This window comes from Lampris incognitus, chromosome 16 (assembly GCF_029633865.1).
Source record: "Lampris incognitus isolate fLamInc1 chromosome 16, fLamInc1.hap2, whole genome shotgun sequence".
NCBI classification, from domain to species: domain Eukaryota; kingdom Metazoa; phylum Chordata; class Actinopteri; order Lampriformes; family Lampridae; genus Lampris; species Lampris incognitus.
In genome coordinates, this window is record NC_079226.1 from 17178816 (window position 1) to 17196726 (window position 17911).

Here is a 17911-nt window from a genome sequence, read left to right on the forward strand (position 1 = left end):
AAATCTTGAGTCAGTATTGTCTTTCTGAGTAAGTTTAATTCAGTGTTTGCAGATGGGCTGTCCCCATATGAGTAGGAAGAAGAGAGAGAGAGAGAGAGAGAGAGGGAGAGAGAGACCCGAACAGGAGGAGTACAAAGTTTTTATAGAAGTACAAGGGTATGTGTTGTCTCAGCTGCCCAACTGTTATCAGCCAGCTGCAACCCTATCTATCTGCAGAGATATAAGGATGACATCTGTGGAAGGGTCAGTTGTAGGCAAAACATAAGTTGAAGGCAAAACGTGAGCAGTACATGACGTCTAACTAGGAACAAGTGGTTCTGTATTTTTCTACTACAGCACTTGCGCTTTTTACTTGAAACTTTTAGCATGAGTTAAAGCAAGCTTTAGCCTACTTTGCCATTCCCCTCAAGTGTTTGTACTATTTGTTTTTGCAGTGTCATGGTTGGTTTTTTTATGTGGGTGTGGAATTTGACGTATGAGTCAAATGTCTTATATTGTGGCATTTAGGTCCAGTTGATGGCAAGATTTAAAAGTATAAACTGAACCAGAAAAGCATTTAGTAAAATGTAGAAGCTGCCGATTGGCTGAAGCTATGCAGTAATTTTGTGACATGTTTCTGTAGTCAAGAAGATTTTGTTTTCTGTTGTGTGATTGCAAGTTACTGTCAACATTTTCAGCACTTTTTTTTGAAAATTACATAAATATCGATGTGAGACTGATGCATGAGACCCAAACTTGAATTAATGCCTGTCTTGTCCCTGCTTTATCCCTTTTACTTGTTTATGCTGCAGGGTCTTGCATAACCTTTCATGGGGTCCATTATGTCTAAAACTGCTTATCCAGGTCTGTGGTGTTGCACTTGTCACTGCAAAGAACAAGAACAGTTCTTTTTTGATAGACGCATGTGTGTGTGACTAACTCTATTTAAAAATGCTGTCATCTGTTTTGCTCAGCCAAGCAGACAGGGATCGGTTGTGTTATCGGACTTGATGCTGGAAAGATGCATGTAAACATATTCCATTTTAATCATTATGAACCCAAACATGTTTCCTTATTGATGACTTTAAATGCCGTTGCCTGAAAGCCCGTTTAAGTGAATTTTTCATGAGGATTGTTGTCTCGTTCAGTCAATTTCATAACCACCCCAATAACCAGAGGGATATTGAATGGACTTGTTTATGTGACAGCTGAAGTCTGTGATAAGTATGTAATTCCTAACCAAGGGGAAACCCCATTTTCCTAGTAAATCTCAGCCCAAGCGTTAAGACTCACTCATTCATTCAAAGAAGTTTTCATTTCATGCAAACCAACTGCGAACCATCGAATCTGAACTTTTCAACGATGGTCATTTGTTTTAGATTCACCTGTTCATTGTGTTTTTCAACTCATGGTCATACTTGATTTAGAAAAAAATACAATGGATGTTTGTGGAAAATATTAGATATTTTATTGGGTTTAAGCATACACAAGTAAGCATACACTATATTCTTCAGAAATGAAGTTGTGTAACCTTGTGCATAATAGTTTAACCATGCTAGCCCTCTTAAAGCAATGTATGTGGCATACTTTATACGATGAATATAAACTCGACACTGATAAAGCAGTTCATGTATTCTCAACCATGCTTCCTAGTAAATAAAATTGCCATTTAAAAAAAAAAAAGATCCTTAACCTCTCTCTGCGTTCTAGTACCATTGAAGTGAATTTCCAGGCATGTTGGTTTTGTATATTTTGAAATATCAATAAATGATGCTCTTGTATTATGAGGCCCAGTGCTAGCTGAATGTCGTCATCGCCCAAAACAAACGAGAAACCAAACACACAGCTTGCCACCAAGAAACTCTCCCAAGCGTTGCACGATACCGGAGCATTAGAAGATGTCTGCAGCCTCTGATTTGAACAAATTGAAATTGTCAAAGTGAGGTTGTCACAGAAGGGCTTAAGCGGAACGTCAGGTTGTTCCAGTCATCCCCATATGTCTAGCAACATGAGGGAAAACCAATTCCCCAGTGTGAGAAGCCTGTGGTTGACAGGCTTACACATAGCCTGTCAGACCTGAAACCAAAATAGGTGGAAATCCTTGGCCTCGCGTTGAAAGGATTAATCGATATTTATCAGTTGCGGTACTAGGTCTCTGCAATATGCATGGCTGACAGAGTGAATTTTACTGTCATTATTCATGCTAATTCACTTCTACCAATCCAACCCTCGGTCTGTGACAGCACTTGGCTTTTGTTAGCTAGGGTGGTAGAACAACCTCTTTCCATGTTAATTCAAATGGCATCCGTCACCAGTCATGTTCACCACCAAACCGAGGCATCTGGTCTCTGTGAAGGAGGTGTCAGACAGACTTAATGCCTTGATGCAAAAAAAAAAAAAAAAAAAATCCTTTCTTGCTTAAAAGCCAAGTTCTACAGTAGTAATGATTAGTTATGTGCCACAGATGCAACCCAACACTACTTCTTTCAGCCTGTTCCCTGTTTCCCGGGGGTTGCCACAGCGGATTTGATAGTTTCCATTGGTACCCTGTGAGGGCACAGCACCAATGGTGGTCTTGTCAATCCGCACAATGATTTGGCAAAATTTTATGTTGGACGCCCTTCCTGACACAACCACTACCTGTGCCCCCGTCCACAGGGTTAAAGTGCCGAATGCCATCCCAGTATTCATGGATTTGCACTCAGTTGCAACCCAACACCAAACAGCTTATTTCACCTGTTTGCCACACCTTCCACCAAACGGGAGGCCTAGCTAGATGGCTGAGCTAACATCAGATAACATGGGGACATTAAATGTGATCCAGTGTGTCATATATACAATGGCAACAAAACAGCATATCAAAATTTGTGCAATACTCAAGAATGGCATTTCACTTAATTTAAATGATGCCTTCTGTAATTTCTTTTTAGAGATTTGTGATAGATAATTTTCAAAAGTTGTTTAACAAGTTGCCAAGTTTGAAATAGAAATGCCTGATTTTAGCAGATGTTTACGAAATTGGGTAAATGGGGAAAAAAAGGTCCAGAGGGACTGCCACCGAGCGATACATTGCATACCTAAGAAGTGGCCCCAATTCAAAGACATCACCCGGTGTGAGGCAAACGTCATTATCTGTTAATGTGTGGACGAATGCCTTTTTATAGGATAGCAAGCTTGCTTAGAAAAACAAAAAAAAAAAAATGAGTTTGACCTTCACGGTTTAAGTTTGTCAGAGGTTGCAGTGCACTTTGGGTAATGCAGCGGGACACCGTTCAGAGATGCCAAGTTTGTCTCCTGAGCGTTCATGCGTGTCCGTAAAATCAGACAGGAGGCTGCAAGCTGCGTTCTCCCTCACTGTCCTACTTCCAAGCTTTCCCTTTCGTCTGCACTTTAAACCCACATGTTTCTGACATGAATCGGTGCTCAGTGGAGAAATGGATTCTCGAGTTTGTCCACTCTCGCTCATTAAGAGTGGGGAGTACAGAAAGCAAGGCAGAGAGGGAGGATATGATGAAAGCTTTCCAGTGCTTTAGTCATCATTCTGCCCAGAGCCTTCTCTCATCCCCCTACCCCTCACTGCCTCCCCCTCCTCACCCAGGGTCATTCATTCGCATGGAGCCGGTATCAGCTTGGGTTTGCACATGTGCATAAGGAGCGACAGCACGAGCCGGTCGAGCACAGGATCAAATGGGGGGCCCGTGCAAAACTAGAATAACTAATGTACAACTCCTACCTCAAATCAACAGATTTCCACCAGCTGCAAGACTCTTAGCTGTTAAATATTTTTATGGATATGAATTACATGAAAACGCCACTGTCCGTTCCTCCCTTTCTCATTGCACGTAAACAACACAGCTACACAATGACAGAAATAGTAGAGCAGTGCTATGAAAACATTTGAAGGTCTCATATGTGATAGCAGGACTTTTTATAGTGCCCTGAAACAAACACGTTCACCCGGACCCCTCAGCTACAGCGGTGCCGTCACACGTTAGGCGGAAGGGTCAAGCGCACCTCTCCTTTTGTCATATTTCGCCAACGGCTTTCTAAATGGACACCACAGAACAAAAATGACATATAAAATGTATTTACACGTTGAAATGTCATGCCCCTAGAGCTTTTCTTTTCTTTCCAATAAAGCAATTTCATTTAAGCATTTCCCTCCTTACACGTGGAGACTTACCTCAGCTCAGCCTGCTTGTCTTAATTCTGCAACGCTCTCTTTCACTTCGCAAACGCTCAAGTATTAGCCATAAAGGTAAAGAATACGATGAACAGGTCAGACAACTGAGCCTCCTTTGATTCTCCATCCCATCAAACAACATGGAAGATTTACACATTTTTAAGGCAGTACTATTGTGTTTTAGTCAGCCCTCAAAAAAACAAAACGAAAAAAACACACAACAAAACACATTTTTCTTCATTGATTTCACTCTATCCAGACCCACCACTGGCGGTGGGAAGGGAAGAGCTGTTTGGCCCATTGGAAAGCTGTACAGTATAAGTTCTCTTACAATAAACAGTGCACAGTAGTGAATGGCAACATGTTATGTCTTCGAGATATCTTTTGCCTCCAGAGCAACGAGTTTCAACGCGACATGTCTCTGAGTTGAAAATAAGTCTTGGTAGAAAGCCCTTCTTCTGTCTGGGTGACATCTGCTTGAAGATGTCGAGAGGGATTTCGAGAGCCGGGCCCCACGGAGCCCCATCCTGCCTCCTCTCACAAAATTAGGACATCATCCTCCGCGAGTTCAATAATTTGCCTAATGTTGACAATCTGGGAGGTGTAATTTTGGAGTAAGAGGCCATCCGGCATCCTTCACTTCCCTTTTTCTGATGCTTAAGACCTTACTTTCTTCTGAGGTCTGTTATGGCTGACGTGTGGGGCCTTCGTAGCCCTTTCACAGAGGCTATTCACCTTCTTATTAACATGCGTCCAACCCCTTTTAAGAGTCCCTTATCTAATAAACGTGTGCTGAATGGGGGCAGTTCTTTTGTCTTCTAAAAAGCTAGAAAAATTCATCACTACAAAGAGAGAAACACGGGGGGGGGGGGTAAATAAAGTGGGTGTTTTTGTTTCTCCTCCCCTTCCTATAATCATGGAATGTAAAGTTACAGAGAGAGGCCTGTGACAATCGTGTGAGAAAAGTTGGGAGGATTTATCAAAATCATGAATGAGAAATATGGTTTCCCAACATTGATCCCTGGGTTGTTGTAGGGATGTGTTAAGATCAGCGTTGTCCTCTGATATCCGCTGTCAGAATTGACGAGCTTCGACTTTTCCAGGAAAAGCAATTCAAACGATGTCAACCTCGGTACGCTAAGTGTTTGGATCGACCCCTTTGACAATGTTCCGGCCTCCGTCCGGGCGAGAGGTGACTCTGAAATCAACCCGGGGTCTGGATTTCCCTGAGGAGGGGAAAATGAGCTCCGAGTATGAAAACATTTCCCAGAGGATGTCCAAAAAAAAAAAAGTTTCCTAAAAGCAACACAGCGTAACCAAAAACAGTGGCGGGTATTGTGCCGCTCATGTCGTTACACGGCGTATATGTTTACGGCGTACAACAAATGACAACAGCAGGATGTTTGGAAGAAAATGGCTGAGATTAAGAAGTACAAGAAGTACAGCACAAGGGAGCTGATTTCTTACAAAATCGGGCTGTTGGCTTGATAACACAATGACAGAGAGGGGGGGAGAGAGAGAGAGAGAGAGAGAGAGACACACACATTAAAGAACAAAACAAAAACAAAACAAAAACAGAAATGGGTCTCTGGCTCTGTTTATCAGCCTTGGTCCCCCGGGGGTTTGTTTATCTGCTGTCTCTCCACAGCAGAAGCCATTTGGCCCTTATCTCTGTCTCCCCGTGATCGCGATCAGGCCAGGCGGAGGCGCTGAACCCTCGCCGCACAGTCTCCGCCGCAGGCTCCTCACTCAGCCCAGCGACGGCCGGGTCACGCTCAGTCAGTCCCACGAGTCCCGCAGCGTCGCTCTGGCGCCAGGAGAACGAGCGCCGCCGAGGGGCCACGCCCAAAGTCCCGGCCTCATCCCGGCGAGCAGATGGGCATTAAAGGGGCCTGTTCGTTTGCGAGAACACAAGTCTTTCAGAGAAAAAAGAGAAGGCGTCCTGGTGGTCACACCTCAATGATGTTGACAGATGGCGTCCTATTGTTGTTGTTGTTATTCTTGGGAAACTGTGGAAGGGAAGAAGGAGACTTATGAAGAGGTGATCATAGGACCAATGAATTAAAACAAGTTGACGTTTTTTTTCAATGGACATGAGGATGGTTTTATTCTTTGGTTGTTTTAAAGGGAAAATTCACAGATTTTCAACTTGTATCTCTATCTGCGAAAGAGGTAGCACATAAAAAACACCCGCAGTTGTTCCCAATCGTTTCTGCACCTCCGGGGTGGCAGCGTTTTGTTTTTTTCCCCCGTCCGTAGGTGACGTGTCTTGACGTCATTTGGCGGCCGGAAAAACTAGAGCCTAGCAGGGTTTCTAATCCTCTAATGTACTCTAAACACACTTTTTAAGGGGGGGGAGATCCTCATCATCTCGTCTAAACTAAATTTCAGATGGTGGAAATGACGTTCAAAAGCACTAGAGCAGAGGATTTATGAATGACGATACAGAGGCTCGCGCGCAGCAAAGCATTCTGGTATATGTAGGCACTGTGGGAAAGACTGAATAGGAGAACGCCGATTTCTCCGTCATTAAAGTACACAGTGAGGACTTTATTGCTTCATTTGACTACACTACTTATCAGTACTGCTGACTGCACATACATAAAGCCATCGGTGAAATTTCCCTTTAATGACGGTTGGTGACAAGAGAGTCAGAGAGTAAGAGACAGTTTTTAAAACTCCTCAGAGTTTTTCTTTTCTTTTCATAGACTTGATCTGAGCTGATGAAAAGCATAAACCCAAGATTACCTGACTGGCTCTGTATTTAATCAGGCCAAATGGATATGCGATGAGGCAACGGAAGATATAATGTTTGTGCGCTGAATTTAAAGGTACTATCAGTACATGTTTTCCTCCAGTGACTGCTATTGGTGACCAGCAGGAATTACAACAATGATGGCGAACGTAATCTGTCACAACTCCCTGCTCCCCGATGCACTGTTCCATCGCTAATTGTGTGATTTGCAGACCACCATTGCTCAATGATGGCCTGCAAATCACACAGTTAACGCTAGTAACGTCTTACAATTTCACATGCTAGATAACACAGATTTCCAGCAGAAGTGAAGAGTTAATCATCTTGTAAAATGCTGTACAATAGTTCTAACTTATAACACATTACATATGTCATGACAATGCTGCTAACCTGTCCAACAGTACCATGGTCAGCCCCTCTGTCAGGTTTCACCCTTTCTTTTTTAAAAGTTCTTTTGAATTAAGGAAGACACAAAAATGAAATGTACTATAAAGAAAAACACAACATAGATGCTAATGACACAAAGACTAAGACACATGTCAGACTACAAGACATTTGCCATGATACACTACAAAAACCTGTACATATATGCCCATAAACTATGGAAAACCCAAGTGAGAAACACATTTTTGCTACTTCTCAAATGCAATGCCTATGTTCTACTTTTGGAGGGGCAGATATCATGTAATTTCTTTGATTTTTTTAGGGTTGTTGAATTGTAATGCTGGCCCCTCCATATTGGGTTGGCCCTGTGATGATCTGGCGGCCTGTCCAGGGTGTCTCCCCACCTTCCACCCAATGACTGCTGGGATAGGCTCCAGTATCCCTGAGAGCAGGATACGTGGTTTGGATAATGGATGGATGGATGGAAACACGCAGTGAGATGTATGTGTGAGGAACCGTAGTTTTGTGGGAGAACTTTTGATTTCTGAAGGGCGAGGGGGGGGGGGACTCAACTGGTTTATTTACTAAAATAAAGATTCTAGGCCAGCATGCAGGTTTTGAAAGTCTGAAATCTCAGTACCTGGCAAAGCTATTGTTTTGCTAATGGCATAGCTTGACAACCCTTTCCAATCCCCCTCGATACATTATGGTCATCCTTTTTTTTCTATAATAGAGTCAGAATTTTACTGATAGTAACTTTAAGAGATGTTATGATAAGCAATGACCTGAGCTTTTCCCCTGTTCCATACACACTATGACAACCATGTACTGACACGTTCTCGCATTCTTCATGAAGTGGATGACGCCATGCGTGCATATGAGTTTGTCAGTGGAGATAATCTAGAAGTGGCCGGGACCATTCACCTGCCCGGTGCCGCTGTGGGAAGGACCCGGGGTGGGGAGGAGGAGGGATGGGGGGAGTTGGTTATACCTTACTGCGTAACAGCCCCCCCGTTGGGTGCTCAGGAGTGCTGCACTCTGAGGAATTTTTGGCTTTGTCCTTGTTGTTGTTGGGCTCATTGTCTTTGATGATGTCGTACTGACGGCAGAAGAGAGCGATCACACCTGGGAAGCAGCAGGAAGAGAGAGGGCAGGGAGAAGGGAAGAGAGGAAGACGGGAGGGATGAGCGACGGAAACGGATTTCTAATTAACCCACTCAGTCACCATGACACACCTAAGGGTAATGATGGCTTACCTCATCTGACAAATGACTAACCACCATACACCCTCTCTTGAATAAAGATAGAGCAGAATATTATGTTGAAAAGTTTAGAAACACTGGTACTGTGTCTGTCGCCGGCTGTCTGATGTGTTTTTGTGGACCATTTCGAAGCCTCACCTGCCCACATGATAAGTACCACCACGATGATAATCAGCTCCCCCGCCCTCAGCTGGGTGGTCTGACCCACCTCCTCCATGGTTACTTCGTCTGATAGGAACAAGAACAGAGCAACAAATTTGCTAAGTAACATTTTGCTGAAGTTACAATCCTGAAGATTTGCATGTAAGGGAACATCCCTTTTAATGCCTTCTATAGCTGTTGTTTTTGAGACAATGAACAGCCAAATTGTGAATGCTTTTGCAGTTGCTTGTTTTAATGCTTTAATAGGTTCACAGTCAGCCTTACTTTGGATACTTTGGAAGATGCGTGCACACCTGACACCCCTTATTGTGGAGAATGATCTCTCTATTCCCCTCAAATCCCTGCATGGGACTGGCTGTCAGATAGCACCTCCTCACTGTAGGTTTGCTAGTCTCAGCTATTATACAAAGAGACACACAAAGCTAAGGAGCCATACTTTGCATGAACCCAATTAGACTCAACTCTGTGAGTGCAGGGAAAAGATTATAAAGAGGCAGAACATGAAGAGAATAATTAGGGCTGCCACTCAGCCACTTGGGATGCCTCCAGAAAAGATAGGGAGGAGAGAACGAGAGAGTTAATCACAGAAGTCGGGATGGATTCAGCCCAGCTCTGACAGAGCTCAATAATCATCATTATTGTCCAATGGACATCAGCATCTCTACTGTGTAGTGTTTATATGGCTGTATATACAGTGGATACAAAAAGTCTAAACACCCCTGTAAAAATGGCAGGCTTTGCAATGTAAAAAAATGAAACTAAGATGAATCATGTCAGAACTTTTTCCACCTTCAATGTGAAATTGCACCCAATATGGCACAACAGTGACATTATGAACAACAAGACGTCTCTCCACAGTTGACGAGAAGACAAGGAGAAAATTGGTCAGGGAGGATGCCAAGAGGCCTGAAGCAACATTAAAGGAGCTGCAGGATTTTCTGGCAAGTACTGGTTGCTCCCTACATGTGACAACAATCTCCTGTATTCCCCATATGTCTGGGCTATGGGATAGGGTGTTTCGCCTTTTCAGACGAAAAAAAAAATCCATTCAGGCCTGGCTAAGTTTTGCAAAAAGATACATCCAGCCTCCCAAAACCATGTGGAAAAATGTGCTTTGGTTTGATGAGACCAAGGTTGAACTTTCTGGCCATAATTCCAAAAGGTATGTTTGGCTCTGTCCTCTTAAGCAGCACAGTCATTCAAAGTCCTACAGGTCACCCATAGAGGTCACCGATGGAGAGGAGTATGATCTTTCAAGTCGACAAGGGCCAGAGAGAAGAACATCACATGCTGTGAGCTGTGTCTGATGGACTTGATGTTGTGTGGATGTGGATGGACAGGATGTTGTGTTGCTGTTAAGCCCACTGAGGCAAATTTGTAATTTGTGATATTGGGCTATACAAATAAAATTGATTTGATTTGATTTGATTTGAGTTTGACTTGGATCATGACGAGTATTACGCCCCCAAAAAAAAGACGCCTTCGAGATATGAGTGCTTCACTGAGTCCCACTGTTAGAGACCCCTGCTGATAGGGAGGGAGAACTACAAAATGCAGCCTGGTGCATTTTGTATTGAAGATACAGGAATCCCAGTAATGAAAACCCACCTGTGATGGACTGGCGGCCTGTCCAGGGTGTCTCCCTGCCTGCCCCCCAATGACTGCTGGGATAGGCTCCACGACCCTGACAGCAGGATAAGCAGTTTGGAAAATGGATGGATGGATGTTTGGCACAAAAACAACACTGCACACCACCAAAACAACAACTATATCCATGGTGGAGCACGGTGGTGGCAGCATCGTGCTTTGGGGCTGCTTTTCTTCAGCCGGAACTGAAGCTTTAATCAAGGTGGAGGGAATCGTGAGTAGCTCTAATATCAATCAATTTTAGAGCAAAACCTTCAGGTGTCTGCTAGAAAGCTGAAGATGAAAAGAAATGTCACTTTTCGGCACAACGACCCAAAGCATACATCCAAATCAACAAAGGAACAGCTCCACCAAAAGCAGATCAATGTTTTGGAATGGTCCAGCCAGGCCCAGACCTGAATCAAAGTGAAAATCTGTGGGGTGAACTGAAGCGTGCTGTGCACTGGGAATGCATTTGCAATTTGATGGATCTAGAACATTTTTGCAAGGAAGAGAAGGAAATAAGTCAAGATGTGCCAAGCTGATAGACTTACCTAAACAGACTGAGTGATTAAAAGGTGTTTCAACAAAGTATTAGTTCAGGGATTTGTACACTTATGCAACCAGGTTATTGTAAGTTTTTGTTTTGTTTTTTCCCCCCTAAAAAATGTCACTTGAATTTTATAGGTTGCAATTTCACATTAAAGGTGGGAAAAGTTCTAACATGATTTATCTTGGTCTCATTTTTTTACATCACAAAAACCTGCCATTTTAACAGGGGTGTGTTTATATCCACTGGGAGTGTTTTTATGTTGCTCATCACATAAGGAATATGCTCATGGCAGCACATGTTTACTGTGATTCATCACGCAAAACTATTTTTTGACAGCAGCTTTTTCTTAAACTACACTGTGGAAGTCAGTGGCAGTATCTAACATCAACATTAACACATTCGCATTTCAACACATTAACATTAACACTAGCACATTTAATTTAAAGGTGCTTTATGGATTTTCAGAAAATCCTTCTTATTAATGACACCGGTGGCCATTGACAGAACTGCAGTCAGCATCCTGTTACTCACGCTTGTGCGCGTGCTCGTGCTCCGTAGGTGCTAGGGAACATCCTGAGCATTGGTCAAAATGGTGACATGACATACAAAAGACTGAACTTGATTCACCGACATCGTGTTGATAGATGAGGAAACTAAAGTTACACTATTATTAAAGCTTGACTAGCATTATGTTTTTTTGAAATTGGATTTACAAAGCGTAATATTGTAATCAGCTTGCTAACAAGCACAATTTAGGTTAGTGACATTGAACTAACCCATTCTCGTTGCATGATACATTGACTGCATTTATATGATACGTTGGCGTTAGCTAGCTAGCCAGCTTTATCAATCGCTTTGTCTAGCTTTCACCAGGAGGCTCAGCAATGTCAGCATAGCTAAATTTGCTAGATGGTAATGCTAACGGTTAGTGAACTAGATGGAATATTATAATTAAGATGTGTTGCCACACTTCGTTGTTGATGTGATCGTTTCCATCACCACTCTCATTTTGCTGAATCGGTAAACTAATGTTTCAGCATAATATACCTTTTTTTTTAAATGTATTGTCAAGTAACGTTGCTGTACTGAATGGTTCTGACAGTGGGTTGAGACAACAATAATTCTAAAATAATGTCAGTTGTAAACAGATGATAGGGGTGGGACGAGTAACATAAGACTGGAGATAATGCACATAAAATGTACAAAGTAACAGGTTCTAAAGAACAGAAGTTTTTGGCATTATCCTGGAGTATAGTCTATGTATTCATTATTTCCTTTATCATTGTAGTTTACCTTGCTGTATAATTACAGCTGTTATTGTCAATCAGCATGTATCACAATAAAACTAGCCATGCTATACATTTTCAGCTGGAGGGCCCATAAAAAACTTTGTCTCGAAGAGGGAATCCTGCGTTTGGCTCGAGAGACATGGAACGACATTGTTGCACTCAATGACTACCAGGGCCCAGGGAATGACAACAGAGAGTATCGGTATTCTCTATACCATCAGTTCAACATCTGGCATCATGGACATCTGGGAACAGGGAACTGCGTGGTGATACCGAGCTGCTGTGTGTGTGGCAGATTAAAGACAAATACCCTGGCCCCTTTAGTAACTGGCAACAAGGAAGCACCATTTGGTGAGATTAAAAACTGTGTTCAGTGTTTCTGTGTGTGAGTTCATTACCTCAAAGAAAAACCAATTTAACGTTTAATGTTACCATTGACATCAGCACATTAACATCAGTATAAGAACATAAAAGTAACATTAAGACCACCTTTATCCTTTTACTAGAGGCAGGCAGCGGCCGACATTTTCAAGGCCACGTGTGACAGACACCTCATGCTCCAGCAGTTTTTAGCAACAAGCAATTCGGGCAATCGATTGGCCTCTGTGGCCTAGCGTTCAAACAAATCAAAGTGCTGCAGCATAAGGACCCTTATACCGTTGCCGGCCAGCGTCCAAAACGTTGACTGGTCAACCATAATGTCACGGATGCCTGCCGATACCTGGATGAGTTTGGTTCCACAAGCTGGAAGAGGTGAGACGTAATGAACCTCAAATTTTGTAGGCATTAAGATTTAAATTTTCCTTTATGATTTCAGGCAGAGAAATATTTGCAGGTTGGCATGTTCTGACATCAACCTTGCTCAGAGGCAGAATAAATATGGTCGGAAAGTTTGAATTAAGGCGGGCTTAGGAGTTGACCATGGATGTCAGCAACTTACTGTATAATTTGCGTTTACACCTTATTTATAATTATGAATATATGCACAGTACGATGGTGGTTGTTGTCATGTATCTGCCACATGTAAAAAACTGAATGCCACAGATTATGGTAAAAGTATCTGCTGCACAGATGACTGAGCACAAAAAACAACACGTCTGTCACTTTCAGCAATTACACACCAGCAACATGGGCTAGAACCATTTTTTTGTTGTTGATTTGTTTCCACCTTTTTCTCCCCAATTGTATTATTATGTCAATTACCCCGCTCTTTCAGAGCTGTTCCACCCCCTCTGCTGATCCGGGGGGGTGGGGGGTTGGCTGCAGACTACAACATGCCTCCTCCGATACATGTGGAGTCACCAGCCGCTTCTTTTCACCTGATAGTGAAGACTTTCGCCAGGAGGACGTAGCCCGTGGGAGGATCACGCTATTCCCCCCAGTTCCCCCCTCCCCCCTGAACAGGTGCCCCAACCGACCAGACGACGATCCCCGTATTGGTAAGCAATGGAATAGACCAGGGGCGTGGCCACGTGGGGGCCGGGGGGGCCACGGCCCCCATTGGTCAGAGCACAGCCCCCCCGCTGCCCCCCGCCCCCTTCCCTTGTCCCGAGTGGTTAAAAAAAACTCCCGCACAGAAACAGTCAAATGGAAGCTGAAATACATGCATTATTATTATTAGCCTATTATTGTTAAGTCTTGTCCTTTGCCACTAAAGTTATGAGCCCAATGGGCTATTTTTAAGGGACCACCCACTGAGCCGCACGGAATGTTCAGTGTATCAACAGCTTGGGACACAGCGCGACACTCAAGCGCAGGCACTCTGACAAGCACTTGGAAGCTAGGATACTAAATAGTAGTTTTGACAAATGCCACCCTAATTAAATGGCTGGCCCCAGTAAAAAAGTCCTGGCTACGCCCCTGGAATAGACCGCTACACTACGTGGACGCCCAGAAACGTATTTCTTTCGAAAATATTGATTTCAGTGATTCAGGAGCTTCTTTGAAATTCACAACTGCTAAAGTCATGGAACCCTCTCCTATTCTTCATCATCGGAGAGTTTAGCGCAAAACCCCAAAATATTTTAATGTGGTGTGGTCCTCTTTTGAGATTCCAGAGAGACAGCTGAGGAGCTAAACAAGACAAGATCCAAAATGGATGTTTAGTCTATCATGGCTTTTAAACATTTACCTATTGGCTCAAGTAGAAAAAAAAAGAGCATTGGTATGGCCATAGTGCCGTGTGACTGTACTTTTCCCTCTTCGGGTAATGCCCCGCCTCCCGGGGAGCTGCTGGTTAAGCCCAGGTGATAGAGAGAGAGAGAGAGAGAGAGAGAGAGAGAGAGAGAGAGAGAGAGAGAGAGAGAGAGAGAGAGAGAGAGAGAGAGAGAGAGAGAGAGAGAGAGAGAGAGAGAGAGAGAGAGAGAGAGAGAGAGAGAGAGAGAGAGAGAGAAAGAAGAGCCAGCATCTTCAGTTTCCTTTTGTATATATTGACTTCGGGTTAGTTTTTGTTTTTACACTTGGTTCCACCTCCCATCTTTCTTATTTCCCCCGGACACTTTTATTTTCTTTGCTACTTCCCCTCATCCCCTGGACCTTTAACGGGGAACGTAACGACCATTCTTCACTGACAGTCAGTAAACCACTGAGCCTTGTTAACTGCATATTTGCATTGTTTTGATGTCTTTGTGTGTGGACCTGGTTCAAATGATTTGCACTGGAACTGAATAATGACTGCATATGTGTCTGTGTGATATTGTTTGTGTAATGTGCTTTCTGGTCCAGGAGCAAGTCTGTCAGTTTGGCAGTGGAGAATAACTGTTTTCTGTTTTGAACTCTGACAGCATTTCTCATTTTGCCTTATCACTGCTTCTTCTCTGAGTTTTTCCTTTTTTTCCCTTCCTGTCAGTCAGCCCCCCCCCCTCTGATCCATTGTCTCATGTTTTGTGCGTGATGTTCGCTGTATTTTCCATCGCACCCACTCCCTTTGATCTTTTACAGTCAAATCCTGTCATGGAAGAAGAGAAGAAGAGAAGAAGAGGCAAATGCTGCTATATTTCAGACACCTCTTGTCTTCTGCCCTCCAGAGATCAGTTTGATATGACAGAGCAGAAGGCCTAAAACAGTGAGAGAACCCCTTTATTGGCTCCCAGGGCAAACACGATGCTTGTAATTTTTAAAACAATGGGCTAAACCAGTCAAAAGTTACAGGTGCATCATCCATAGTCTTTGTCTATGTGGTTTTACACCTATTAATCCTGCTTTTTGTATTCTGGGATGACAGGATGGCCCAGGAGGGGGTTTCCCCCTCCCCCCCAATTGTACCCAGTCAATTACCCCACTCTTCTGAGCCATCCCGGTCACTGCTCCACCCCCTCTGCTGATCTGCAGACTACCACATGCCTCCTCCGATACATGTGCAGTTGCCAGCCACCTCTTTTCACCTGACAGTGAGGAGTTTCACCAGAGGGACATAACGCATGTAAAACGACATTTACCATCATATTTTACAATGGTACCTACATGGGCTCATTGTCCCCCTCATAGACTTCTCAATTGGTGTGACCCTGCACGTTGACCTCCTTGAGTGTCTCTCCATTTGTATGTCTTACTGGTAACGTGAAAACTGATAAATTGATTTTGTTATGTGTTAGTAAGTAGAAAGAAAGAAAGGAAGCCACTTTATTTTTTCATTGTAATCTTACAACAGATTTGTTCGCTGCATTTAACACATCCTATTCTATAGGAACAGTGGGCAGCTGCAGCACCCGGGGACCAACTCCAGTTCTTCTTTCCATTGCCTTGGTCAGGGGTACAGGCAAGAGTATTAACCCTAACACGCATGTCTTTTTTGATGGTTGGAGGAAACCGGAGCACCCGGAGGAAACCCATGCAGACACGGGGAGAACATACATTTACACAGAAAGGACCTGGGGTTCGAACCCAGGACCTGCTTGCTGTGAGGCAACAGTGCTTACCACTGGGCCGCTGTACCACTGTAATTGTACCCGTGTAACTATGTCTGAGTATATGGATGTATATACATATATCTATTAACATATATAAAGGTAAACTTCTATTGTAATGTACAGACTGTGGCCACAAATTGCATCAAGAAGCATAATAAAGAATCTATTTATCTAGCTCCGGGCCCAAGCACTGCTGAGAGGGAGGGGTGGCACTGGGAAATTTCTCCCTGGACACACTAGAATGCTGGACTAGGGTGGTCAGGAAAGAGCTGGCACATCTGCTAAGACATAGACTGCTGAGATGCCTTCTTCTGCTTTGCCAGCTTGACTGGGCGCCGGGGCTGGCAAACTAGTTTGAGTGGAGGGGTGGTTGAGAGCTTTTTAGGCCATGTAGCTTTGGTGTCAGAAGATCTGACAGGCGCTGCAACTGGTACCTGAGCCTTGGGTCGCTTAGGATGCGGAACGCAGGGGGGCCACTTCTGGAGGCCACCTGGGCAAAAGTCTGCCTGGGGGGTGGCTGCACCGTGCCTTGCGTTTTCCGTGGGAGACGGACCCTGTAAGGCTTCGTCCTCCTTTTTCTTACTCTCAGACATCTTTTGCATAGATGTGAGGGGGGAGCCAAATATGCCCTCAGGAATAACTGGGATGTCCAAGATGTCCTTCTTCTCTTTATCTTACAAGTCAGTCAGATTGAGCCATCATGCCCTCTCCTGCAGCACCAACATTGCCTTACACTTCCACGCAGCCTAGACGGCACAGTGCTGGACATGCAGACAGATATCTGTGATCGTGGTCATCTAATCCCACACAGTGGTGTCAGATACGCCGGCCATGTCATCAATAGCTCCCCTTGGTATGCTGACAACGTGGAGGTGACGTTGAGCACTCCACCAGCGATGTCTCCTGCGGTGCGGACGATACAGGTTCGCTTCCCGGCCGCGGCAGTTCCTGTGGTTGCGCTGTCCCCCGACTTCGCTACAATATGTTGTGCATGTCAATGCTGGGCTTTGGCTCTGGAGCCTCACCCTCACACTTAGCAGCAGACAGGCATGGAGAACCGAGAGTCTGTACCAGGGGACCCAAAGAAGTATTATCTTTGTCATCCTCATGTGACACCAGAAAATCTTTGATGGCTGACTCTTCCTCATTGCCATAATCCAACGCGAGGGGTCGCTCAGCTAGCTGGTTCAGCATGTCTAGCATCGAGCGCCAGCGTTGAGTCTCCGGTTTGGGAATATCCTCCTCGACCACACTGAGCTGGGGTTCCTCGGGGGGTCAAACTGGTGAGAACAGGGTCCCTATCCAAGAGGCTGGCCTGGCGAGCCAATCTTCGGCTGAGATTCTTCGCTGCGAAGCAAGCACAGCGAGTGCACGAGCCGGGGTGGTTGATAGCTAGGTCTGCTCCGCGTGTCTTGGCCATGTTCGAGCCCGAGATATGCGGAGCAGACCTGGTGTGTATACTTGCTTGACATTTTGTTTCCACAGGTGCACAAGAAGGCGGAATCACCTTGCTCCAAGGTGGGAAGCAGCTTGGCAGCCGTATCCATTTAGCTGGTGTGCTAAAGGGAGGAAAATAATTATCTGGAGTGATGAAAGAAAAAAAAGTCACTTTATTTGACATTGTATTCTTGCAATTGTTAACTACTAATATCACCCACTGGCCGATCGATAAGGAGGTCTAACCCTTTAGTCGAGCGGTTAGTGACGTCGCCTTGTGGTGCAGTACACTCCGTATCGAATCCCGCACCGGGCAAAAAAATAACCGGTTACGCAATGATTTTTTTCTCTGCATTTAACCCATCCTATTGTA

At 44.2% G+C, this 17911-nt stretch overlaps 1 protein-coding gene across 1 annotated transcript in view; it reads right to left on the reverse strand.

Moving 5' to 3' along the window:
• Positions 1–6111: 6111 nt before the first annotated feature.
• The window catches only part of fndc5a (fibronectin type III domain containing 5a), a 74996-nt gene continuing 63196 nt past the window's right edge, over positions 6112–17911 (reverse strand). Inside the window, exons 5-7 of the mRNA XM_056295359.1 lie at positions 8702–8791; positions 8293–8426; positions 6112–6171 (exon numbers count right to left, since the gene is read on the reverse strand). Coding sequence (XP_056151334.1) covers positions 6112–6171; positions 8293–8426; positions 8702–8791 — 284 coding nt within the window. The remainder of the gene's footprint in view (positions 6172–8292; positions 8427–8701; positions 8792–17911) is intronic.